Raw genomic sequence first — 12,554 nt, forward strand, 5'->3', positions numbered from 1 at the left:
TCAGTCTTCTACTTAGGTAAGAGAACATTCAGAAAAAAAGATAACTACTTTAGTTGGTACCATTGCTCGGTCTTTACAACAAACTAATTCTTTGAGTTCTCATGAAGCTACTAAGCCTATGGTGGAGATTCCTAGCTAACAAGGTACAAGAATTATTATCTTCTTTTAGTGAGTTATTTCCTGCTGAATTACTTAATACTTTATCACCATTAAGGGATTTACAACATCAAATAGATTTTACACCAGGAACTTCTCTTCCTAATTAAGCTCATTATAGATTAAGTCCAAAAGAGCATGAGATATTACAAGGACAAGTTGATGACCTTTTACAAAAAGGATTAATTAGACTAAGTAAAAGTACTTATGCTAGTCCAGCCTTTTTAGTGGACAAGAAAGATGGTGGACATCGTATGTGTATAGATTGTAGACCCCTAAATAAAATAACAATACCATATATTTTTCCAATACCTAGACTATATGATATAATACATATGCTTTCTGGTGCTAAGGTATATACAAAACTTGATCTACGTTGTGGTTATCATCAAATACATATTCGTATAGGTGATGAATGAAAGACTACATTTCAAACTCGTGAAGGATTATATGAGTGGATTGTGATGCCTTTCGGATTATCTAATGCTCTTAGCACGTTTATGCGTCTCATGAACCAAGTTTTGCAACCTTTTCTTCGGAAGTTTGTCATTATATATGTTTATGATATTATAATCTACAACCGCAATGAAGAAGAACATCTTGAACATTTATCTCAAGTATTTACAGCATTACGAGAGAATGTGTTATATGTGAACTTAAAGAAGTGCACATTCCTTACCAACAAGGTGACATTCTTAGGTTATGTAGTTTCAAGTACTGGTATTTCAGTAGATGATTCCAAGATAAAGGACATTGTTGATTAGCCTACCCCTGTTTCTATTCGTGAAGTACATAGCTTTCATGGGTTAGCTTCTTTTTATAGATTATTTGTGAAGAATTTCAGTTTTACTGTTGTTGGTCTTACAGATTGTTTGAAGCGTGAAAGTTTTGAATGGACAGAAGAAGCAGATAGAGCTTTAATTTGCTCAAAGGAAAATTATGTAGTGCTCATGTTCTTGTTATGCCAAATTTTGAAAAATCAATTGAAATTCATTGTCATGCTTCTATTGTTGGCATAGGAGTTTTTTTGTCTCAAGAAGATCATCAAGTTGCATATTACAATGAGAAAAAATCTGATACAAGGAAGAAATGGTCTACTTATGAATTAGAGTTGATTGCACTTGTTTAAGCATTGAAACAATGACATCCTTATCTCATTCACAGTGAGTTCATAGTAAACACTGATAATCAAGCTCTTAAGTTTTTGAAACCTTCAGCTAAAGTTAATAGAATGCATGATAGGTGGTTATCTACTGTCAATCAGTATACAGTTTGTATTATACATAAGAGTGGAAAACTCAATCAAGTAGCTGATGCTTTGAGTAGACGAGATCATCTTCTTATCACTCTTAAACATGAGAGTTTATCTTTTGATTTCTTAAAGGGTATAGTGAAGATAAAGATTTTCAATCTCTCTGGGAAAAGTGTGGTTCTTCAACATGCAGTGTTGATGATTATCTCATTCAAGATGGTTTTTTTTTAAAAGAAATCGATTATGTATACCACAGTATTCTTTACGTCTTCATCTGATTCAAGAATTGCATGGAAGTGGTCTTGGTGGACATTTTGGACGTGATAAAACCATTGCTTTAGTTGAGGAGCGTTATTTTTGGCCTTCTATGAAGCGAGATATTCAGAAATACGTGCAAAAATGTATGGTTTGTCAACAATCCAAATGAACTATTCAAAATACAGGGTTATATACTCCACTTCCAGTTCCAGATGCTCCTTGGGTTGATATTAGCATGGATTTTGTACTTGGTCTACCACGTACTTCAAAGGGTAATGACTCCATTATGGTTGTGGTAGATCGTTATTCAAAGATGGCTCACTTTATAGCTTGCAAGAAGACAACATATGCTTCAAATATTGCTTATTTGTTTTTCAAAGAAATTGTTCGTTTACATGGAATTTCTAAGACAATCACTTCTGATAGAGACACAATAATTTTGAGCTACTTCTGGAAGTTTTTATGCTTGGGAACTAAGTTGCAGTATAGTACAACTACTCATCCTCAAACAGATGGCCAAACTGAAGTTGTAAATCTTTATTTAGAGAACTTGATTCGAGCCAAGATTATTGGAGGCAAAGACAAACAATGGGACACTCTCTTTCCACATATGGAGTTTGCTTTTAACACTTCAGTCAACAGGTCTACAGGTAAGACACCTTTTGAGATAGTGTATTCTAAAGTTCCTAATCATATTTTGGATTTGGTAGTACTACCAAAACTACGGCAGTCAAATGTGAAGGCAGATAATAAGCTAGAGAAAGCTTCACAGATTCATCAAGAATTAAAAACGAAACTTGAAGATTCTAACAGCATGTACAAAGAAGTTGCAAATCCACATAGACGAATAACGATGTTCAAAGAAGGAGAAGTGGTGTTGATTCATCTAAAAAAAGAGTGTTTCCCTACTGGAACTTACAACAAGACAAATATGAAAAAGTATGGACCATTCAAAATACTTAAGAAAATCAGTAATAATGCTTATGTCATTGATCTTCCAGCAGATTTGAACATTTCTAATCTGATCTCAAACTCTTATTAGAGTATTACTTGTCTTTCAAGTCTTTGCTTTCCTAGTTTTGTTAGTTTTCATTTTCTTTACCTAGTCAGGTCACGTAAGCCTATATAAGGGCTATGTCTTCTTGTTTTGAGAACATCTTATTATTTATCAGCTGAACACTTATTATCTTGATTATTCAATCATATTTTTATCAAGTTTCTTACGAAACTTAAACTCTCTTTGTATCTCCAGCAACTTGTTTGCTTTAAACCTTATCATTCTGCATTAGTATGGAAGATGAGGGAGGTTTAAAAATCCAAAATGTAAAAAACTTGAACTTAGTTATGCTAGGAGAAATAGGTTGAATACTTAAGGAGAAACCTACACCTTATGGGCTCCTATCCTTAAGGTAACTACTACCCAAGTTGTGGCATTCTTCACATAAACAAGAGGCGGTCGGATACGGAAGGAATGCTGGCTAAATTCAAAACATAAAAAGTAAATGCTTCTGGAGGGAGAAAAAAATCCAACATATGGGAAGATTATTGTATCCCAAATAGGGCTGCACAACGGGTAGGGTGGGTAGGATATGACCTATACCCGCCACCCTATCCGTTTATTGGCGGTTAAGAAAATCTTTACCCGTCACCCTACCCGCCAAATAGTGTATAGGATAGGATACGGTTAAAAAATTGGCGGGTATGGTAGGGTTGGCGGGTATGGGTAGGGTATGTGCACCCCTAGTAGGAATTGCTCGAAGATCAGTAGGGTAGGATAATTTCGAGCTTTACCCGCCACCCTACCCGTTTATTGGCGGTTAAGAAAATCTTCACCCGCCACCCTACCCGCCAAATAGTGGATAGGGTAGGATACGGTTAAAAAACTGGCGGGTAGGGTAGGGTTGGCGGGTATGGGTAGGGTATGTGCACCTCTAATCCCAAACATTAGGCCTCCTATAAGCAAACCATAAGATCGACCCAGGGCATACTCTGGATGAGTGTGGTAGATTTTTCCCTTTTTTTATTTTTTTTTTTTTTTTGTAAATTGAGTGTAGTAGGTGAACATGGCACATGGATAAATACTTGTATTGATAAAACAAAAACCCAGTGCCAGACTGGTTTCCCCTATGGATATCAGTACATATAAGGAACACAGCGTAAAAATACTCTCCACATCTAAATCACAGTCGGTGGTCACCTATTTGCTTCAGATTGGACAGTGTTTCAAACTCCAAGGTAAGCGTGGAGTATTTAAACGGCCCATACTTCTACAGACCCAAATAAAATTGGGTTATTTTGTACACCACAGCAATCTGAACAACAAAAAGAAGCTGGCACTATTTTTATACAACCTAACTGTAAATCAGAAATAAGTCACCAACTCTGATTACTATTTTCAGAACAAATGATACAATTAACATTATCAAGAGAGGAACACATATACTAAAAAATTACACCAGCAAATCTACATATTACACTTGAGAAAAATGCATCATATTTTAGAAGGTTAAGAAACAAACTAAACACCACTGATGAAAAACCAATGAAGAAAAACCTGAACAATACAAGTGTGTTTCACGACTTAGAAGCTTTCAATAGCTTTTTCAAATAACCAAGGCACGAAGTGTACGATGCGATCCCATCGTTCCCAGCAAGAACTCTATACTTATCCTTCCTGGTGAAATTTGTACACTCAAATCCTAGTGTTGCAGCCAAAATCCTCTGCACATAATTTGCAACATCGTGAGGATTCTTGCCGGCCGAGCAAGTTGCCTCTGCTGGCAACTGGTTCAAGAAAGTGACCTCATAAACGGGCCTTGGATTCATAAAGAAGAAAATTGGATCCAGTCCTTTCCAACCCCTAGCCGTTGTTGCATGAAAGAACCCAACCCTGTAGTTCATTGCAACCGGTACAATCCGGTCCGTTAACTCAGCGAAAAGTGCGCTAAACCTCAAAAGAAATGGTTCTCGACATGTGGTTCCTTCAGGACACACAACAAGGTCACCTTTGGTTAGTATACTCTTTATCTTTTCAGCATCGACATGACGAACTCTAGTTAACCGGATAGTTGGTATTGGGGATAGGATTTCTGATAGGCGGGAAATGGAGTATGTCAGTGCAGGAACTTTGCGCTGGAGAACAACAGATAGGATGACAGGGTCCATTAACGTCCGGTGGGTACATACGAATAGAACACCGTCGTTGGAATTTGATGGTGGTGGTGGTGGTTTACCTTTAACCACGACAGAAGCACCGAATATGTGGCTAGTGTAAGGGATAACAGACATCGGTAGTATTGCTCCAAGGGCAAGACGTGTTACAGCCAGTATAATTCCTATTGGAAACCATAAGATGATTAGGAGCGCCATTGATGGTGTCGGGCGTTTGACAAGACGACCATCATGGAAAATGACTGGTAGCGGTCGGATGAGTTGATGATCATCATTCTTTTGGTTGTTGATAAATGGTGGCTGCTTTTGTTCCTGTACACAGTTGAGAATGTTAATATTTTAAATAACTTGTGCATGCAAGGATGCATCTGAGACAATCATGGATCCCGAAATTGTTATAAATATATCAAAACATTCACTCACCTGGCACAAAGATAGAAAGGAGAGACCAGGTGCAGGAGATTGTCCTAACCCTAAATCAGGACGTTCTCCCTTGAACCAGGCCTGAACACGATTAGTAACTGAGCCAATATCATTTCGAATGAATCCAGTTGCATATCCAAATCTATTGATCACAAGCTCGCCCCCAATCACTTCATCAGCACGTAAATGCTCTTTCACAAATCGCTCCACCATAATCCGAGGACTTCTAGTCACTACAACTCTCGTATCACAGGAACTAAAAATTCTCCAAGCATTCATATCTATATCATCCATATAAAACTTAGGTAACACTGCTCTAGCAACTGACTCAATCTCCGTCTCTCGAACTCCCGCAGTTGCCATAAATATGCTTAACTTGAGACCAGCATCATTCATCCCAAGCAAATTTAGCAGTTGAATCACAGGCCATACAAGTAATAATAGAGCGAACCGAATCAAACCAGACCCTTCAAATGCTAGTAGCATGAAGTATGAGAAAGGATCTATATCCTTCAATAGCGTGCCTTCGAGTTCTGATACAACTGATGATGATGACAGCTCTAGTTGGCGCCTGTGTTCTTCGTTTTGTCTAGCATCCATCTTCTGTTCTTAATTGGTGTATGTGCAACCGTTGTTTCTGGAATCTGCAAAAAGAGTAATTGTTCTACTTGTTCTTTTCTTTTTTGAAACTAAGTTTAATATGCTAATCTAATGAAATGAAAGTAGGGGTTATATGGTTATCTGCTTAACTTAGCAAGTTTTTTTCCTTTCTTAAAATTCCACTGAAGTGAAGAAGTAGTATTGGTGGTTTATCTGTTGACAACAACTATTATATATAGTGTCATTTTTTTAGTATTCTTAGTTGATCTAGGGTTTTACTTGCTTCATCTTGTAGCACACGAGACTGAGGTTGGACCAATATAAACATGATGAAAAATTTGCTCACTTAACTTCAACTACTTCGTGTGTTTTCATGCAACCATTAATGTATATCTCCACGTATCCACCTAAAATCTTTTATGTCCAGCAATGCTGGACGCCTGGACTTTGTAAAAATTGGATTAATTTTATTACAAAGTTGGTACTATTGTGAATGCATTGGGCTCTAAAAAAATCAACATATCTTTTTCCAATAATATTAATCAATTTACCCATATACTGGTTGCGTGCAGATTTGTGCATATATGAATATGGATTAGTGTTACCAACTACAGGGTTTAGCGTGCACAAATGGTGATTTAAAAACATGAACAAATTATAAATATTTCGTATTATTGTGGTCTTTTACTCGGTTGTTTCTAATTGTACTTCTTAACGCATAATCAAGCTTTTCCGATGGGAAATGTCTAAGAAACTTGAATTGTCCCAGAAAACACTGTGTGTCGTCCAAGCTTACGCATCATTTTCCTGTGGGAGTCGACGTTCCCAAAAGGATATCCCCTTTTGGATTTCAAGGTTTAAGTTGCTAATTATGAAAATGGACTGCCATTAGTCGCTCCCAATTGTCCCCAGACAACCATGTTAGTTACTTACATACTTGACGTCACTAATACCCTGTGGTTTTTGCAATCAGCAAAATGAACCCGGCCCTGCAACATTTATTTTTCATTCTACCTACTCTGTTTGGCTTGAAGTAACGGTAAATCTCAGTGTAGGTGGCTCATACGAGCAAGGGCTATGGGGAGTAGAACACTACTTCAAAATGAAATAGTGTGGCAAATTTGACCAAATTAGCTCCCACTATCGGAGCAGAGAAATCATCACACTAATGTTAACATAGGCGGCTCATAAATTACTTACTCTACAGAGTGGTAATGTCTTTTTTCAGGTACCAGTTATATGATCTTGAATTGCGCTGGAAAATTATAAGTTTATATAATGAATTCTGAATTCATTAGCTAATAATAAAATTTTGTTCATAATTAAGAAAAGTTTAGGCCAAGAAAGGTGGTCGGAAACCTACCTTAAACATTATCGAAGTCAGTAGTATTGCCTCGTTTAATCACTATGATTGGGACTAATCACATGTGATGATACAGTTACTTGGAGGGGAGGCCAGATGCAAATACTATGATGGAGCAGTAAGCTAAGAAGCTGAATGCTTTGCACTTAGCGAGGCAGTTCAATACTTGGACGGGCGATCATCTCAAACAGGGGCGGTGCCAGAGTTTAAGATTTAGGGGAGCTAGATTAAAATTTTATAAAATAGGTGGACTAGGTGGACTAAATACTAAACACATGGTGGGCTAAATATAAAATATAGTGAGAATTTTAGGGGTTTTTATAAAATTATTAGGATTTTAAGGGGCTAGAGCCAGGGTTAGTCAACCCTTGGCTCCGCCCCTGATTCTCAAATGCACCAAGGTTATATTTTCAATTGGATTCTCAAACTGAACTCTCATTTGAGGGCCAAGATTCTATAGTTCATTGAAGAAAATCTTCTGTTATCAGTTATCTTAAGCGCCTTATAAGTTTTTTTCTTATTGAGAATGTATTTAACCGGAACCAAAACAATGCAGCTGAGGTTTGGCTGCAAAATTGATATTATTATGGATTGGTTACATATATGGTTAAGGTTTTTGAAAAACAGCTTGTACTCTTAGATAAAGTACAAACTTATCATTCTTTTTATTTATCATTCTTTTACAAAATTGATCATTAACAACCATGTAGCCGCCCTCTTCTCAACTTATTTATCATTCTTATCATTAAAATATAAAAAAATATATTTTTTACCGGGCATATTATAATGATTGTTGCCACAATATTTGCCAGTGTTGTGCCATTATGGGCATGATAAGCGGCAAACAAACACGCTTTTCCGCTGGGCAGTCTCAGTGGGCTGTAAGGAATTTGCCGTTTATATATATTTTTGACTATCATCTTTGCAACTCGTTGTAAGATTTAATTTAGATAATTCATATCTTCTTTATTATTTTTTTTCGATCGATAAAGAAATTAACATCGGCAAGTTTCGTATTTAGATCATTATTATCATCAATCAATAACTTTGTAAAATCATTATTGTAATACAATGACATACGCTAGTTCGCACATTTCTAACACCATATGAAAGTCAAGTAAACTTTCCACGGGCATTTTACTTCAGACATGTTAAGGGAGTTTCTCTTTTTTGTTGGGTTTTCTTAGGTCATACGGTTTTTTTGTACATTTGTACGCTCTTTAATTTGTAATTCTTCTGCCCAAAAGACAGAAGAAAAATACAAGCCATAACTCCAAGTGTACATGAACAATACAAAATGAGATGGAAACATCATCATTCGGGAAACTTCTCAACCAAAAACATTTATAATTTCTTAATCAATCAACTTCAAGATAACGATACCTCGATTGAATTCTCATGGAAAAAAATTGGCAAATTCAGGCGTTTCCAAGAATCAAATTATTTATTTGGAAATTAATTCAGAAAGCTCTACCTACCTTGGCGCGGCTTAGGGCCCATAACTCAGACATAGATCCTCACTGTCAGATGTGCGATGCCCAAGTTCAAGGAACGAACAATCATCTTTTTAGATCGTGCCCTTTTTCTAGAGCTATCTGGTTTGGGTTTTCTCTTGATAGGTTCATTTCGACAGGAAACACTGACTTGATTGATCAATGGATTAAAGGGTGGATCTCGGAAAAAGAATCAATTAACCTAGTGGAAAAAATAGCAACCATTCTTTGGTTCATATGGAAATACAGATGCTCGGTAGTCTTCGAGAAAATAAATCCCGACCCAATTAAACTGATCGATCAGATCAACAGATTTTTGTATTTTATACCCTCAATAACAATTCAAAAGGGAATTAACAACGAAAGGGTGAATCCGGTCAGTTATAAATGTCTGATTTAAATACAGATTAGATAATATTTATAGATGCTTCTTTTAAGAAAGAAGACATGTCCACGGCATATGCTTTTATTCTTTATTTAGTGGACCACGAGTCATTTATGCACATTTCAGCAGGCTCGGAGAAGGCGTCTTCGGTTTTTCATGCGGAATCAACAGCCTTATTAAAGGCAGTTACTTGGTTAAAAGAAAATATATTTTCAAGCGTTTCAATAATCTCCGATTGCAAAGTACTAGTCGAAAATATCAACATGGTGAGCACAAGCTTCCCTTGGCCAGTCGAAAACACTCTACAGGAAACCAAGATAATTTTGAAAGGTTCCCTCAAGCTCGGGTAAAGTTTATAGTAAAAAAAGCACATTTCAACAGTGGACTACTTAGCTAAAGAAGTAAGGATAAAAAATCTCCAGCATATGTCTACCAAATTGCAACAAAAAATTCAGAAATCTAACACTCTCTCTAATGTTTTTGATAACAATGAAATTGTAAATCTCTTGTAGTTAATAAATTTTCTCTTTCCATCAAAAAAATAAAATAATACTGTAATTGTTCTAAAAGAAACAAAATTAAATTAGATCTCGCTGTTAATGAGTGGAATATCCGATAATAATATTACTCAAATATACCTGGATCACGCGGTGTTTTCACAGATATTTTTGTTACTTAATTACATACTAATATAGCTAGTTGGGATTCGCCCAGCTGCCAACGAACTCACATTTTGACCAAGTTGTTTTGAGATATAGATTAATGTTTATCAACAAAGCTTAACTAACAATGACGAGTATGTTTATTAATTTGTGGTGTCTGGGAGTTCACCTTCTTTGATAGCTCTTTTTATGTTTGCAGCTCGGTATTAGGTATAGCTTTTCTTTTCTTTTCTTTCTTTTTTTAAGCAAGTTAGGTGTAGTTTAGTGGGAAAATAATAGACAAAACACAAATGAGTATCGTATCAGCTGAAATTTGCGCATTATCTGGTCGGTATGCAGTTGGAAGTTGGATCTGTTTACATATTTGTACACCCACTTTTCACACGGGGTCAGGAAGACCGAGCTAAATGATTGGTGGAGAGTCGAAATTTTCAAAAGTCAAACATGGACGTCAACTTTTCCATATTGTTTCAGACCGTCTCTGACTTAATGGCCTATCATTATTGACGGGATTTGGATCAATTGGTATCTTATGCCGACAACATACCTGCATTTTCCCAAGACTCGAGATATATGCATATTCACCGTAACATCCGTAATTAGACCTTCGTGGCGTTCCAGAAGGAAAAAGGACCATCCTAGCGACATCTTAGTGTGAATGCTAAACACAACCACAGGCAGGATCAAAACATTGCACGGTACTGGGTTACAAATCTGTTTCTGATTTCTGTCTTTCCAGCAGTCGAAGTAAAAATTAATTTTTCGATTTTTAGAAATCTTTTTGAAATGACAGTCAAACTAATTTTTAATTTTCGATTTTTAGAAATTGAAAAGCTATTCCCGATATGTTATCTAAACATCCTATTAACCTTCAAGCTTCGACCTACTAACTCATTTCGACATAACTCCACAAAAATGTTAAGATGATGCCTACGTATGAGCTCTGGGGCGCATCTGTAAATGTAGGTACATGCACATGCATGATAGGTCTCCCTTGCACTTGTTGCATCGCAAAGTAAGAAAGACTAAGAGAGACTCACATTGGCCCAAGGACGTGGCAGAACCCCGAATACGTTTGTTAGTGACAGAATAAACCGACCACACTCGAAACCATTTCCAAATCATAAAACAATTGTCAAGGACATGGGCTTTAGATTGGCATTTGAGGATGACATGTTTGTTAGTTCATGGTCATTTTGTCTCCTTTACTTAGGTGGAATTTGAAGAAAAAATTGTCATAAAACTTAACTTCACACTTAAAATTTTTGGAAAATCACAATATCACGACAATCGAATATCTCTGGAAAACCTAAACGGACCCTGATTTGAAAAAACTAAATTTCATCATATCCAATCCGCATTTTGATTAGTGACTATCTGAATCATCTCTTACCGGACTGGACATTAATAAATTTATGAGATTCATCTTCTCATTTGTGTGGATTAAACGCGGATGAGACACTCGAAATCCACGGCACACCCTCCCATCCGCGGATGTCAAGAGTCATTATAAGTATATTATAGTAGCAACGGGTAAATTAAGTTTTTCTCTGTTGTCACAATTCTTTAAACTTATTAATTTTCAGATTATGAAATTTTAAATAAATAATCAAAGTATTTTTTGAATAATTGATTTTAAAAGATTAGGTTTTGTTAAACTTTTCTTGTTATTAATATTACTCCTAGATTTGTATTGAATTGAGATTTGGATGTTCTTTGAATCACCTCAATGTGGCGAGATACCGGGGTTGTGCAATTCGTAGTTTGCATTTAAAGCAACTTAGGTGTTGTTCAATTTGTAAACTTTTATGTTCCTGGATACAATTAATATATTGTGATTTTATCATTTATTATTAGGCTTTTGTTAACTTGTATACACGTATACATGTTAAGGTTTAATAAAGAATTATTTTATTTCATTGGAAATTGTGTTTTTTTTTGTCTTATTCTACTAAAAATTGGTTATTTTTGTATTAAAAACAACAAATCTTGTTCCCAATGCAAAGAATTGTTGTTTTCAGTACAATAAAACAAACAAATCTTGTTTCCAATGCAAAGAATTATTTTTTTAATGAACCTTAACATGTATACGGATATACAAGTTAACAGGACCCTTATTATTATTAGGTTATTAAATTGGTAGTCTTAGATCCGTTAATCCACCTTCATCCAGCCAGCCTAGGGCTCCGCAAAAACCGATCGGGACTAAGAACTGAACTGGAAGCGAGGGAACCGAGTTCAATGGCTTACATAACGAGAATGAAAGTCATATCTAATAGATTAGCGGTACCTATATCGGTTCTTATAGGTTTATGAGCCGAGCAGTACTGAAAAACTCAATAAATAATTTTTATGATCAAATCCATACACATGAAGGAGTTACCAGTTTTTTAGGCCATAAAGCATATTATGTCTTGATCATCATTAGTTGTGCATCTCGTGGTATCTTCAATCCTCCTTATTTCTGCTTTGATTATCACATTTTAAGTTTTTGATCAAACATTTACGGATCTTGACGCTTCTTCTTTATCATTATTGGAACAATAACTTAGAGAACATAATTGAAATTTTATTTGTTATTCAAGATTATACTAACTTGGATGAAATTAGCCTGAAACACTTTCTATAACCGATCGTTTTACCTTTCTGATTACATCAATATTTTAAATTCCAAGTGATGATACATTAAACAATAACACTTCTTGCCAATGTTTGTTACCAACTATTGTTTAACACATCATTCTATAATTATCTGTTCGTCAAACTATTGATTTTTTACTTTTATTTTTTT

At 35.7% G+C, this 12,554-nt stretch overlaps 1 protein-coding gene across 1 annotated transcript; it reads right to left on the reverse strand.

Moving 5' to 3' along the window:
* Positions 1 to 4,035: 4,035 nt before the first annotated feature.
* LOC113313710 (glycerol-3-phosphate acyltransferase 5-like) lies at positions 4,036 to 6,047 on the reverse strand. Its single transcript, XM_026562508.1, has 2 exons — positions 5,261 to 6,047; positions 4,036 to 5,149 (listed from the first exon to the last, which is right to left on the reverse strand). Exons 1-2 carry the CDS (start codon positions 5,858 to 5,860, stop codon positions 4,241 to 4,243), a joined length of 1,509 nt encoding a protein of 502 aa, XP_026418293.1. The 5' UTR covers positions 5,861 to 6,047; the 3' UTR covers positions 4,036 to 4,240.
* Positions 6,048 to 12,554: the final 6,507 nt, after the last annotated feature.

Source organism: Papaver somniferum, chromosome 9 (genome assembly GCF_003573695.1).
Source record: "Papaver somniferum cultivar HN1 chromosome 9, ASM357369v1, whole genome shotgun sequence".
NCBI lineage: Eukaryota > Viridiplantae > Streptophyta > Magnoliopsida > Ranunculales > Papaveraceae > Papaver > Papaver somniferum.